Raw genomic sequence first — 15,417 nt, forward strand, 5'->3', positions numbered from 1 at the left:
CGATTTCTGGTGTGTACTTGTGTTGATACTCAGACAACAGCTCGTCTTTCTGTTTGTGCTGGAAGATTCAGGCAAACACATATTACATATATATGATTGTTATATGACACAGTCTCACATTTAGTGCTATATGATAATGATAAGGTCCAGTTTAATGGTATTGCTAGTGTCTAATGAAATGAACACGTGATTTTCAGATCCAGCAAAGTGAATATTTTTCACTGTGGATAAATTACATGGAAACGTTTAATGAGTCATCAGCTATTTCACTACAAAGATGATGTGATTAAAGGTTCTCATACATGCAGGTCAGAAGTTTTGCTCCATCCTGGATGTTAAATGCTGATCAATGTTTACACATATCTGCACATTTCTAACAGCTCATTTCACAGGTCATCAGTCTCCTGACTGCATATGCAGAGTTTTATCATCACGTGTTCATGGCAGACAAACATAATTATGAATTCTTGTTTTAGTTCCATTCAGTCACTCAACATCAGGTGTCTGCTTGTCCTGAGCTGTGAGAACTACAGTGAGTTGCTTTCCTCTTTAGCTTAGTATTAATAAACCAGGTCGTAGGTGGGCACCTGCATCAAGGAGTCAAGAAGCATATTTTATTGTTTAATGGTGAAAACAATGGATTGTTGGTCATTTGTTTAATGGAAAGACTGAAAGTGCGGCCTGGTGTTGACTTACACTTATTCAAAGTGATGAAGTACCAACAGATACTAAAAGTCACAGCCTGAAACACGTCAACTGCTTTATTATTTCTAGTTATAAATAAACTGTCAGTTTATGGCCCCTGTGGCTCGATCAGGCCCTTCCGGGATGTGGAGATATTTATTATTTACTATAACTTGTGCTTATGTTGGTTTTTGCTGTGGTTTCGCTACTGTGTTTTTCTCTTTTTGCTTGTTTTTATTTTTCCAGCAGGTGATCAAACAGATTTTTAGTGTCTTCTCTCTCTGTGTCTCTCTTCTCCTATCTTTTTGCTTTCCATCTCCTTCTGTTGAGCATCTTCCCAACTTCTCTTTTCTTCATCTTTCTCTTTCCCATCCCCAGTCCTGTCCGTTCTGATTGTAATAATTTCAAGGTAAAGAAAAGAAAGAAATAATAAAGAGCTAATACACTTTGACAATCAAGTGGACCAGTGTGGCAAAAGCTGTAATGATCCATTTGGGAAAATAAATCTGTTGGACTGGTAAACTAATATACTATAGTAATACGGTATGAAAAATGGCAAACATGAGAATTCTGTGTGTTTTCCTTCTTATCTGCAGATTAACAGTCCACAGGTTTGGTGCTCAGACTCTGATTTGTTCCCTGGAGATGGAGGAGAGAGAGCACAGAGGACAGCAAGGTGGAGGAGTGAAGGAGAAGGTGGTGCAGCTCAGTGTCCAATCAGGAGTGAGCATCTCTATATATGTATATAGAATATATATATTTCAAGTTTTTGTTTTGAGTTTTTGTTGTTTTTTGTTTTTTAAAGCAAACACTAAAACTGTCACCCAGACCTCTGAAGATAAAGATAACTAATCATAAATAAAGGGAATATTATCATGATGAGGACACTATCAGAGGTAGTTCAGGGAACTGTTATACTTCAGATACCAGAAAAATCGTTTTTCTTTTCTTGTTTTTTTGGCTTAACTTCATGGTAGTCAAAATGAAGAAGAGTGCTAAGTAAGTAAAAGCTGCATGGCAAAACACACACCTTCACTGCAGATGCATGCACAGAAACCAGTATTTTTTGTATCTTAAATATTAAGTAGTGTGTGTACAGTAGTCAATATAATGGGATGTGTCCTAAAGCAGCAAAAGAAGAGTTCTTACAGCATTTTGCAATATTTAGGATTTTATTGAACACTTTTACCTTTCAACATTTGTAACATTAGTGAGTAATGAAGCATTGCAGAATAATCCTGTGTTTTTGATTATTTATTGTACACTACAAGTAAACAACAATAAGTTAAACATCTGTCACACCCTGTCAGAAGCTTGGATACATTTACTCCTACAAGGATTTTACTCTTATGAAATGTAAAAAGAACACTGAAATTATATTTTACAGTTTTTCACATAAACAGTTTTGCTTTGCTTACAGAAACTATAACTTTAATCTCAGCCAAACCGATTTACTCAGGAACAAATAAAATACTAAAAAAAAGCCAAACGATAACATTTTTAAGTTATCTAAGTGACCTATATATGTTTAACCTGAGTAGCGAAAGACTGCGGTGGGTTTGAAAACGATTTGCCAGGAGTCCGGTGTTCTCACAGCTCTAGTTAGCCTAGCCCCCGGCTCGCTATCGAGCTAGTGGGTAACAGACGTCTCTGAAAACGTCGGAGCGCTTTTGAAAATATGTGGTCTTGATAAACTGAGCAGATATTTGAGGTTTACACAGCTACAGTCTCGCCTGAAAATATGTGAAACGTTTATTTTGTGACCTATAAAGAATAATAAGAGTAATACTAAAACTAACTAGCTGCCGCCATTGTTGGAAACTGAGCTGGGCTGCGCTATGAATTCTGGGACACAGCTACTTCTTCTTCTTCGGGGTTTAACGGCAGCTGGCATCCTTGTACATGCAGTGCTGCCATCTTCTGTTTCAGTCCGTTATTACACTCTTAAATCCTGCTACTTATTCCTGCGTCTTTTGGGATCTTACAAAGCTTCAAACGACGCGTCGACTTTTGATAGTCAACGCAATCGTGACTCTTCGAGGGGGGGGGGGAAGCCCAAGATGGCGCTCTGAGCAGTCACATATCGCTGAGCTCTGCGAACCTGGCCTTTTTTAAAATATATATTACACACAGTGAACAGAGACTTTATTTACGCCTACGCAATAGTCATCTTTTACTTCTCATTTTGGTATCTATTTGTGAACCAAAATGAGCAAACCCGAGAAGAGAAAGACCGAATCTAAGAAGTTGCATGCTAACAGCGGCTCCGTTAGCAAGCTTGCTAATGTTAGCCAAGCTGCTCAGTCTTCTCTCGCTACTGAGATGCCCGCCGACACTAAAAATACTCTCATCGACTCCATGCACGACTATTTGGAGGCAGTTTCCGAACCGCTTCAGTATTCACGGATGGAAGAAGAGTTTCCCCCTCTCCCTATCACTCCATGTGCCTCTCCCGCTGGTAAGCTAAGAAAAGTTGCGGATACGGAGACATCTACGGTTCTCTCCCAGCTCTCATCACTTACCATGTTGATTAACTCGAGGTCAGACACTTGAAAAAATGGTGAGTGACAACTCCATAGCCATCTCCGAGATGAAAAAAGCTGTCCAAGAGAACACTGAACATATCACAGCTGTTAAGGAGTCATTTGATGCTGTCTGTGCTGAGTTAAATGATATGAAGAGCAGAGTTGTCAGTGTTGAGGCACAGCTCGAAAAATATAAAGCAATCGCTGAAGCACAGGAAAAGCGCATCTCTCACCTGGAGAGCTATTCACGGCGTTGGAATCTGAAGCTCTACGGTCTGACCGAGAGGGACAAGCAGGACGTGCGGCAGGAGGTAATCAAAGTCTGTAGATCAGTCATACCGGAGATGCAAGATAAATTCCCCGACGTCGTCGACACCGTCCACCGCATCGGTCCCAAGAGGTCCAACAACAACCAACCCAGGGGAATCATCATTCAGTTTACATCCAGGATCTACCGCGATGCTGTCTGGCGCGCTGCTAAGAAGTCCACCTACCTGAAACGTAACAACCTAAAGCTGGCTGAGGATCTGTCCCCTGACGACCGCGCCCGAAGAAACAGACTCTGGCCGTCTGTGGAAGCTGCGCGCAAAGAAAACAAGCTGGCGTTCTTCGTAGGAGGTCGTGCGTTCGTGGAGGGAAAAGAGATTTTTCCAGCCCTATAATTTGATCCAAGGTATTTTGAGGTGAAAACTGAAGTATCTTAAGATTAACTTGGTTTCACTGCCGTTCTTTTTTTGTTTGTTTGTTTTTGTTGTTGGACTCATAAAACGATCAGAGTTAAACTGATGCAGTTTATTTGTTATAAGTTTATTGGTCTTCAGTTTGGCTGCAATATTTTTACTGAAAATGTTATGAGCAAGCTGGATAAGCTTCTTTTTATTTTTTTTATTTTTATTCTTTTTTTGAATAATTAGTTATTTAAATGGAGCAAGAAAATTTCTATTAAGCTCCCTTTCAATGCTCATATGTGAAGCGTTTATTTATTTTATTTATTTATTTATTTATTTATTTTTACCACATTGGTTTTATTGTTTTAGGCTATTGTATTCCTATTATTATTCAAGTTCACAATTTCCTTACTCAGGGGTTGCAGTTCTCATCTTATATAGGACTCTCTTAAGTGACCAGGTTCCCAATTCAACTGTTCTTCATTTACTTGGTCTAAGCTTTTTCTTATTTGTCACTTTTAATTTTTGTTACTATCATTATGTCTCTGTCTGTTATTTCTTTAAATGCAAGAGGTTTAAGAAACAATGTTAAACGTCAGGCTATTTTTTTGTTTTGCAAGCAGTTCAATTCAGATTTCTGTTTTATACAAGAGTCTCACTCAACAGAACAAGAAAAAACATTTTGGAGATCGCAATGGGGAGATGATCTGTGGATGTCCCATGGTACAGAGCATGCTGCTGGTGTCTGCATACTTAAAGGAAGATTTAATGGTCAAATCTTGAATTCTGACATAGATAAAGATGGTCATTACATTTTTCTAATAGTTGAGGCTGCACACTCTATCTATATTTTAGTCAATGTGTATGGTTTTAACTGTCAGAGGGAGAATAAACTATATTTTGATAGGTTGGAGGAGCGCCTACTGCGCTGGTTATCGAAATATCCCAATTCTTTTATTATTTTTGGTGGAGACTTTAATACAGTGTTTAACAGCTATTTGGACAGATGGCCTTCTAGAAGTTCAGACTCTAACTCATTCATAAGACTGTTTGCACAAAGATTCAACTTAGTCGATTCTTGGAGGGATTCTCATTCGTCTCAGATAGCTTATACATGGTGTAATAAGACTCAAACCAGACACTCACGTATCGATTTTTGGCTTATCTCAAAAGATTTAGAAAAAGTTAAAACGGATATTTATCCTACACCACTCTCAGACCACAAAATGGTTAGCTTATCGATCCCGTTGTCATCCTCCCTAATCACTAAAACCTCTTACTGGAAGTTAAATAGTACCATTCTTGAGCATAAAGAAGTGATTTGTGAAGTTCAGAGATTCATTAAACTTTATTGGAGTAAAGCTCTCACAAATAATACATTTTGTAGTAACTGGGAACTTTTGAAATATGAAATTGGAAAATTCTTTAGAAAATATAGCAGTGATTTAGCAAAAAAAAGAAGATCTGATGAGACGCAAGTGATACAAAAGATCACATGCCTTACTTCCAAACCAATAGACACCCTCAGTGAATCTGATAAGATAGAACTGGTTGACCTGCAGCACAGGTTAGATGAGCATAGCAAATAGCACATAGCAAAATATTGTTCAAACTTTTATTGCAAACTTTATTCTTCTAGTTATTGCCCTGAAGGTTGTCTGACTTTTTTTAAAATTCTTTAGACAAAATTACTCAGCTGAATGAGGAGGATAGTCAGCTTTGCGACAGATCAATTTCTTTGATTGAGGTTGCAGATGCTATAAAACATCTAAAGATTAACAAATCACCTGGAACTGACGGCCTTACTGCCGAGTTTTACAAACAGTTCGCTGACAGTTTAGCCCCGTTTCTTTTAGAAGTTTTTAAGGAAAGTATGGATAGAGGTGCACTCCCTCCCACTTTATGTCAAGGTTTGATCACCCTCATTCCAAAACCAGGAAAGGATCCTTTGCTCTTAGACAATTGGCGACCAATCTCTTTACTGAATAATGATTATAAGATATTGGCACAAATTCTGGCTAATAGAATGAAACCTGTATTAGATCAAGTTATTGATGAGAGTCAGTCTGGTTTCATGCAGAATCGTCATATCTCAAACAACATAAGATTAATTTTAGACATAATAGATTACCCAGAACTTGTACAGGATGATAGTCTTATTCTTTTTTTAGATTTCTACAAGGCGTTCGACTCCTTAGAGCATGAGTTTATTTTTACTGCTTTAAATAAATTTGGGTTTGGTCAGTCCTTCTGTAATGCCGTTCGGACACTGTATTCCAATAGTAACAGCTCCATAAAGCTTGCCACTGGTATTTCCCCAAGATTCTCTCTAAAGCGTGGAGTGAGGCAGGGTTGCCCCCTATCCGTATATTTATTCCTTCTTTCTGTGCAACTCCTTAATTCACACATTAAACTCAGTTCTTTAAAAGGCCTGGTCATTGCTAACAGAGAAATACTCATAAGTCAGCTGGCAGACGATACAGCTCTCTTCCTCAGAGACGCCTCGCAAGTTTCAGTGGCCATTAACAATATACAGCCATTCTCTAAAGCCTCCGGACTTTCACTCAACCTGCATAAATGTGAACTTTTACCAGTTAAAAGTTGTTTAGCAACTTCAATTCATGGAATACCTGTAAGAAACTCTGTAAGATACCTTGGAATTCAAATAATAAAAAATGAGCAATCCAGATGCTCCACAAACTTCATTCCTATTATAGATAAATCCCAAAAAATCTTTAATCATTGGCTACAGCGAGACCTGTCATTGAAGGGTAGAGTTCTGCTATCGAAGGCTGAAGGTATCTCCCGTCTAACCTATGCTACCCAGTCACTACATGTTGATAATACAACCTGTAAGTCAATTAACAAATTATTATACAATTTTTTATGGAAAAATAAAAAACTCACTACTTGCATAAATCAGTAGCTTTAAATTCATATGATAAAGGAGGTATAAATTTTATTGATTTCGGTGCTCTTAACAACACCTTTAAAATAAACTGGATTAAAAAGTATTTAAGAAATCCCACTTCTATCTGGAACTTTATCTCACATCATGTGTTCTCTCATTTAGACGGCCTTAACTTCCTACTGCTCTGCAATTACAGTATTCCAAAAATACCACTGAAACTTTCTCACTTTCATCAACAAATTCTTTTGGCATGGGCGCTGATTTACAAACACAATTTCTCTCCACAAAACTGTTTTATTTGGAATAACTGCAATATTATTTATAAAAATAAAACTTTTTTTTTAAATAACTGGTTTAATAATGGAATAATCTTGGTTAGTCAGTTATATAGAGAAGATGGACTCTTTTATAATGACTCTGAGTTCCTCAGGAGATGTACCGATAACGCCTAAAGAATTCTCAATAGTGTTCGATGCCATCCCATCTGGTCTGTCCATGTTACACAGATGCTCCCACAGTGCTCCACTACAGGTCACTCCCCCGGATGTGTTACATTCTTCTCTTGGCAATGTTTGCTCTTCCTCTCATAAGTCTATAAATACCAAAATAAGATCTCTCTTTCAGGATGCAATGGTCTCTGTTCCATCAGCCATATTTTATTGGGCCAATTTTGTAACAGATATTGAATGGAAAAAAGTTTGGACTTTACCACAAAGGTTTTTCTTAACAAACAAAATTAAAGAGATTTCCTTTAAGTCGATTCATAAGTTTTACCCTACCAAACAATATTTGTCCAAATTTATGGCTGAAATAAATGTAAATTGTACCTTCTGTCAAGAGCAACCTGAAACAGTTTCTCATCTGTTTTGGTCATGTAAATTTACGTGTAAATTCTGGAAGGATTTCCACAAGTTTATTACTGACTTTGTTCTCCCTAATCTTCAACTATACTATAAGGATGTTATCTTTGGCTATTATAATTTTAAAGACAAGGACAATGATGCTTTCTTCTTTATAAATTTGGTTTTATTTTTGGCAAAATTTCATATACACAAAAGCAAAGTCCTCGGCAGAAAGCCTGAACTTCTTGGATTAAAAATGGAACTTGCACAATATATAAGGACAATCTCCTCATCAAAAAACACTAAGGCTCTCAAGACTGTTAACATCTATAACCGATTGAAACTGCTAACTTGATTTTGGCTCTTGCAAACTTTTGTTTATTTATGTTCCCCTTAATTTATTTTATTTTTTGTACTCACTTTTGTCTCACTGTCCTTGTCACTCTTTCTGTTCCTCATTGTACTACCACAATGTCATCTTTTATGTGATCCCTGTTTTACTTGACTGTATGTTTAAAATGTGATAAATAAAGTTTAAAAAAAAAATCGTGACTCTTCGACTAATCGTGGCAGCTCTAATTACAGATATCATCTTTCACTTGTGTATTTTAATGTGTTTCAGAACAATATTTCTGTTGTGCAGACTTACGGTTGGTAAACAGCAAATATCCAAGTCATTCAAAATAACATCTGTCATGTAGCTCCTGACTCCCTAAGAGTCAACAGCTTTACAGTATTTTTTGAAGACATACAAACGTTTATTTTCAAACTAATAACTGAGTTACAGGGTCAAAAATAAAAAATTAACAGTCAGTACTTTTGTTGTTCTTTTTGACAAATTCCTGTTAAATGTATTGGACCCTCTGTTTTTAGGTTTTATTTTTTTCATCTTGACTTCCTTGGAAATGCTAGCAAGAAGTCAGTTCAACAGATGTAACTTATAGTGAGATTGGAGGCGGTGCAGTATTAATATCAGAATCCCTTAGTTTTGATTATTAATCCTCTGGCTGACCCCATATTGCATTTTTTCATCTTAAAATGATGCACAGTCTTTATGTGAAATGTACTGTCTTCTTGATATTTATCAACCCATCAGTTTGTATTTCTGTGTGTTAATAAAGTTCCAACTTTTGTATTGTAACATTTTTGTCTTTTTCTTTCTTTAGTTTTTCAGACAACTCAAACTTTTAAACACTTGTAATGAGCTGTGTGTGTGTGTGTGTGTGTGTGTGTGTGTGTGTGTGTGTGTAAGAAGTACCACTTTTAACAACTTCATTAATATTGTTTTGTATCATAGTAATAAAGGTTAGTTTTAATGTCTGTATCCCCTCCTTATTTAATCTGAGATGTTCTTTTCTAAAAACCTCAGGATTGTGCAAGTACTTGGTGAGTTTAGAAGGTAAGTGAAACACTAAACAGAAAAGAAAAGAGACAGAGATGTGTGTTTTCTGTTAATACCATAATTGCAGTCATCTTAAACAAACACATGGCATTTCTTTGGCACGATTGCTTTTTCACTGATTTGAAACTTTAATGTGTGGTACAACAATTCTTCTAGTTAAATAGAAAAAAAAATACATTGTGTCAAGTTCCCTGGTTAAATGGGCTGTCTGTGTAAAAAGCATAAATGGCTGTTTGTCTTGATGTATTGGTCTTTTGCCGGCATGGCAAACTAGATCAATCTGCTGGGACATCTGATTTGAGGACAATCACTTGCTTTTCCAAAGGACACTGACAACCAGACATTAGATGCCACAGCCCTGGCCCACGGTATCCCCCCCTCCCCCCCCCATGCATGCGGTGGGCCTTCTGTAGAAAGAGAGCAGCTTAATGAAGGTGACAAGGTGAAAACAGGATGATTGATGTGCCGGTGCTGTGAGGGCATGTGTAACACCACCTACCCAAGTGTTGAATATAAGGAGGCTTTGAAGAATCTACAATAATTGTGTATTGTTTGTACATGAATCACAATGTGTTACTTCAGAGGTGTGATGTTTTCAGGGTTTTTTAAAATAAAAATCAGCTTTCTTTTTAATTGCTATTAACTGACAGTCAGATAACCAGCTTTTAAAAACATATTCATAAACACTTTGCAGTCAACAAAATTTGCACAGAGGTTATAGATGAAATAAAAGTATCACGTGTGTTCTAGGTGTGTTTATAACTCTGTTATTGTACATATTCTGTGTTATACATCATAATCATTCCAGTCATTTTTTTTTTACTGTTTTAATCTTTATAAAACTGTTATTTATATATTTTTGTGATTTCTGCTGCCCTATTGGTCTGGTCTCTCTTGAAAATCTGAGAATGTGATATTCATAATAAAAGGATTTAAGTTTACTGCCAAAAAATGATTGCACTTCATAACAGAAATGTGCTAACTGGCTTGAAATAGATTGAAACTGTTATGAGATTGCTTCAGGGAGCAGACATGACACCGTCTTTTAGGTTTCGCCATCACTTTGTATTATGCGCACAACACCACCCTCCTCTGGCTTCCACATGAACTGCACCTTAAACATCAACTGTTTACAAATGTCATGACACAAACAAACGTTTCAATACCGTAAATCACTTTTTGGACTGCGATCACTTTTTGGCACAACATCGGCTCTGATAACATTTAAAGCGCACTGAAAAACTATTCTTTAATGCTAAAAACCCATTATCAATTGTAATTATTTATTTATTCATTTAAATTTCAGATATCGATCTTCATTTTTGTAAACTGGTGAATTAATGATTTTTTAAAGAATTAAAACGACAAAGTTTGGCAATATATTTTTTAAAAAGGATGAATAAAGCAGTAAAATAAAATGAGAAATATATATATATTTTAAAAACTATGATAATTAGACGAACTTTATTTTAAATAAATAAAATTGATTTTCGGTGACCCTGGGTGTCATGGTGATGATGACGTGTTTGAGTGCAGGTATAAAAGCAGGAGGCAAAAGTGGAATTCGGGTTTCACGTTTGAGCGCAAACAGGAGCTTTTTCCCACTAGTGCTGTGAAAACTCGGATTTTTCAAGCTACAGCTAACGTTTGAAAATCTTCAAGAAGGATTTGCAAAATGACTTCTTCAAACTTGAGTCGCGAGATGCACCTGCTCTCCCTTTTCATTGAGGAGGTGTTAGATCAACGCTATGGTGAGTACAGCAGGCTAATATGTCAGAGTGCTAGCAAACAAATACAACTTAGATTTTTGTCTTTTATTGTTTGGAAGTAGGACTTCATGAGTGTTAACATTTAGGATGAGATGTTTCATACTTGAGTAACATCAATTTTAACATGTGCCAGTACGCTATAAAGATGGCGCCATGTTTTTTTTTAATTGCTAACGACTTAAGGCGTTGGAGGACGCTGACGTCAGCGCGCGGCCGTTTTTGCATGTAGAGGGTTTGAGTTGACATGTTTGGGCCGCTGGCGCTGAGTTATACGTGAACGTTTCATAGATTGTGAATGTGTAAAGCTGGAGAAGCTGGAGTTTTAAAAGTTCACAGAGTCGCAGGATGAGTTTGAGATTGAAACAGTGTGTGCCTGCAATAAGGAGGTGGGAGGTTTCTCACCTAAATGTAGCTGCTTTATCCTCAAAATATCGATGCTCAACTAATATGAAGATATTACTCCTTAATGTGAATGCGTATTAAAACCTCAGTGAAAATCCACGCAGCCTTACACACATGAAAACTTTTACCAGGTGAAAAATGTGAAGGCTTTCATAAACAATGAGTTCTGCTGGGAGCTTCTTACTGTTTGTGTGTGGAAGAGCTTATGATGATGTAAAGCCATGTCTGGACAATTTAAATCCAGGCTTTAATTTGTGTGATCACATGATTAACGTAGACGCACGCTTTGCTTTCTCGTAGCTGATCTGGTGAGTCCAGTCACTGCACCTCAGATGGTCGTCACTAACTTGAGGAACCGTGAACTGAGCAGGAGCCATCTGAACTCCATGCCTCACCTGGTCCTCACTCTTTACCATAGCCTGGTGACTGGGTCCAAGGACTTTCCTTGCATACCTTTTAAAGGATGGTTCCACCGGGACCTGGTGACGACACCATTTGTCAATGTGAGGCAGAGCCAGAGAGAGAACACCACTCCTTCTCCTCCTACGGACTCACCAGCTGGCATGATGCTGCCGCCTGCGGGCTCCAGCTCTCATCCACGCTTCCTGACTCCAGTTCTTCCAGAGAAAGCAGATCTTGCTGTGCTGAAGGCAGATCGGAGGAACTGTGTCCGCACCCTGACTGTCGACGGCCTCCCCGTCACCAGAGTCATCTCCACTGTTTACCAAACAGAGGACACTGAGATGAAGAACCGCTGGAGAGTAACAGACTACAGCGCGGACGGCAGAGTTCTCACTTCGGTGCTCTGCCGTTTTCTAAATATGTCGGCAGAGCGTGCTAAGAGGAAGGCGGAGGAAGAGAGCAGCATCCGGAGCCCGACTCAAGCAAGGAAGCGCTTGAGATTATAATATACAGTGAAGCATGTCGAACGTCAGCAAGCCTGAACAAAGTGGTAAGTAGTAAATAGTGCTTAAGGTTGTTTCTAAAAGAATGTCCTAAAATATTTGAAAATCGTCGAGGTTTTAACTTTTATTCTTTCTTTTCTGCCTCTTGTTTCTAAAAGTCAGGCAAAAGAGTCACGCTGCAAAGAAACACCACACAGAAGATTTTCCCTCAGTAAAATGGTGAATATATTCATCTTGTTATGACGTTTGCTCACAATAACCAGGAGTGTTTCTGAAGTGATTCACTCTCATTTGGTGTTATTTGATCCAAAGACAACTGAGGGTCTTCAGAGCAGCGTGAACGGGTGTCATCTGAGAGCAAGACAGTCCTGGCGCCTTTGTGGTTCCCTCCAGGTACTCCAGCTTCATCCCACAGTCCAGAGAGATGCAGTTAGGTTGAATGTGAGTGTGAATGGTTGTCTGTTTCTCTGTGTTAGACTGACCTGTCCAGGTTATACCCCCGCCTCTGGCCCCATAACAGCTGGGATGGCTCCAATGGTTAAGCAGAAGAAATGGATGGAAGGATGATCCAAAGAGAAACATTGAAGGCCCTCTCACAAAAAAAGATAAGAACTCATTTTACACATTGTTGAAACATCCTGAAAGTTATTTGTTGTGTTTAGAAACTGGTTGAACTGTCATTAGAGTTTGTTTCGACTTGTTGTTCATTTCTTATTCGGTTCAGCTGTGTTTCTATGTGTCCTTAGTTCCCATAATCAGCCTCCTGTGTGTAAATATTGTGTCAGTCTCCCTTTGTCCCTTGTCAGAGTGTTAGTCTCCGTCCCCTCGTGTTTCCTTGCCTCAGTAGTTCTGTTTCCTACAGTTTTCCCCCAGTATAGGTTTTGGTTAGACTTTTTCAGTTCCCTTTGTCAGTCTTTGTATTTGGTATTTCCTCATCAGTCTCATCACTTTCCTCTCCAGAGAGAAAACAATAAAAAGACCTGAAGAGACGTCTATGCAAACGCTCTCATTGTGAAAGATAAGTATACATCCAACTAATCTGTGACTCTGTCACAGCTCTGATCAGCAATTCTTTCAGGTTTGTCTGTTTTGATGATGTTATTAATTGTTATTATCCTTTATCCAGTTAACTTTCAGAGAGGAGCGGAGGGAGGAGCGAAGCCAGCGTGCCCTGTAAACTGTCATTAAAAAAAAGATAAGTATATATTGATTTTATATTATTATGACAGCTCCTCCTCAGTGAACACTTCCTCTAGTTGCTGAAATCATTTACTAATTTTTTTCTTCCCATTTGTCTTTTGTTTTTCAGAGAAAACAGAGGAGCCAAGGTGACATTAAGACCTAAGACAGGACGGATTGAACCCTTTCTCGTAAGAAGATAAGTATTCACTCTGCTTTTAATCAGAATATTGATAAATATCTAAAATTCTGCTCACCTGGTTGATAAAGTTACTAAATTGATTCCCTCTTTTCTGTCATTTGTCCTTTAGAGAGAAGATGAGGAGAGTGAACGTCAGCAAGAATGAACAAAGTGGTAAGTAGTAAATAGTGTTTAAGGTTGTTTCTAAAACATCCCAAACATTAAAAAACTTGTTGAGGTTTTAACTTTTATTCTTTCTTTTCTGCCTCTTGTTTCTAAAAGTCAGGAAAAAGAGCCAAGATGAGAAGAAACTCCACACAGAAGATTTTCCCTCAGTAAAATGGTAAATACATTCATCATGTTATGACGTTTGCTCACAATAACCAGGAGTGTTTCTGAAGTGATTCACTCTCATTTGGTGTTATTTGGTGTTTGTCTTTGAAAGGAGAGGAGCAGTAACGACACTGGGAGACAAACAACAGGATGATCCAAAGAGAAACATCAAAGGCCCTCTCACCAGCTTTCATTTATTAAATTTGTCTTTACTGAACGATTTCTGGTGTGTACTTGTGTTGATACTCAGACAACAGCTCGTCTTTCTGTTTGTGCTGGAAGATTCAGGCAAACACATATTACATATATAGATTGTTATATGACACAGTTTCACATTTAGTGCTATATGATAATGATAAGGTCCAGTTTAATGGTATTGCTAGTGTCTAATGAAATGAACACGTGATTTTCAGATCCAGCAAAGTGAATATTTTTCACTGTGGATAAATTACATGGAAACGTTTAATGAGTCATCAGCTATTTCACTACAAAGATGATGTGATTAAAGGTTCTCATACATGCAGGTCAGAAGTTTTGCTCCATCCTGGATGTTAAATGCTGATCAATGTTTACACATATCTGCACATTTCTAACAGCTCATTTCACAGGTCATCAGTCTCCTGACTGCATATGCAGAGTTTTATCATCACGTGTTCATGGCAGACAAACATAATTATGAATTCTTGTTTTAGTTCCATTCAGTCACTCAACATCAGGTGTCTGCTTGTCCTGAGCTGTGAGAACTACAGTGAGTTGCTTTCCTCTTTAGCTTAGTATTAATAAACCAGGTCGTAGGTGGGCACCTGCATCAAGGAGTCAAGAAGCATATTTTATTGTTTAATGGTGAAAACAATGGATTGTTGGTCATTTGTTTAATGGAAAGACTGAAAGTGCGGCCTGGTGTTGACTTACACTTATTCAAAGTGATGAAGTACCAACAGATACTAAAAGTCACAGCCTGAAACACGTCAACTGCTTTATTATTTCTAGTTATAAATAAACTGTCAGTTTATGGCCCCTGTGGCTCGATCAGGCCCCTTCCGGGAGATGGAGATATTTATCATTTACTATAACTTGTGCTTATGTTGGTTTTTGCTGTGGTTTCGCTACTGTGTTTTTCTCTTTTTGCTTGTTTTTATTTTTCCAGCAGGTGATCAAACAGATTTTTAGTGTCTTCTCTCTCTGTGTCTCTCTTCTCCTATCTTTTTGCTTTCCATCTCCTTCTGTTGAGCATCTTCCCAACTTCTCTTTTCTTCATCTTTCTCTTTCCCATCCCCAGTCCTGTCCGTTCTGATTGTAATAATTTCAAAGTAAAGAAAAGAAAGAAATAATAAAGAGCTAATACACTTTGACAATCAAGTGGACCAGTGTGGCAAAAGCTGAAATGATCCATTTGGGAAAATAAATCTGTTGGACTGGTAAACTAATATACTATAGTAATACGGTATGAAAAATGGCAAACATGAGAATTCTGCGTGTTTTCCTTCTTATCTGCAGATTAACAGTCCACAGGTTTGGTGCTCAGACTCTGATTTATTCCCTGGAGATGGAGGAGAGAGAGCACAGAGGACAGCAAGGTGGAGGAGTGAAGGAGAAGGTGGTGCAGCTCAGTGTCC

General features: G+C 37.9%; 1 protein-coding gene across 1 annotated transcript; it reads left to right on the forward strand.

The window, feature by feature from the left end:
- Nucleotides 1-10,612: 10,612 nt before the first annotated feature.
- Nucleotides 10,613-12,301, forward strand: LOC147313658 (uncharacterized). Its single transcript, XM_086263375.1, has 3 exons — nucleotides 10,613-10,783; nucleotides 11,504-12,155; nucleotides 12,267-12,301. The coding sequence occupies exons 1-2, from the start codon at nucleotides 10,708-10,710 to the stop codon at nucleotides 12,109-12,111; spliced, it is 684 nt and encodes a 227-aa protein (XP_086119501.1). The 5' UTR covers nucleotides 10,613-10,707; the 3' UTR covers nucleotides 12,112-12,155; nucleotides 12,267-12,301.
- Nucleotides 12,302-15,417: the final 3,116 nt, after the last annotated feature.

This window comes from Aulonocara sp. 'chitande type north' Nkhata Bay, linkage group LG15 (assembly GCF_057382095.1).
Source record: "Aulonocara sp. 'chitande type north' Nkhata Bay isolate Kocher_YH1m ecotype deep benthic linkage group LG15, A_spYH_male_GT1.1, whole genome shotgun sequence".
Taxonomy (NCBI): Eukaryota; Metazoa; Chordata; class Actinopteri; order Cichliformes; family Cichlidae; genus Aulonocara; species Aulonocara sp. 'chitande type north' Nkhata Bay.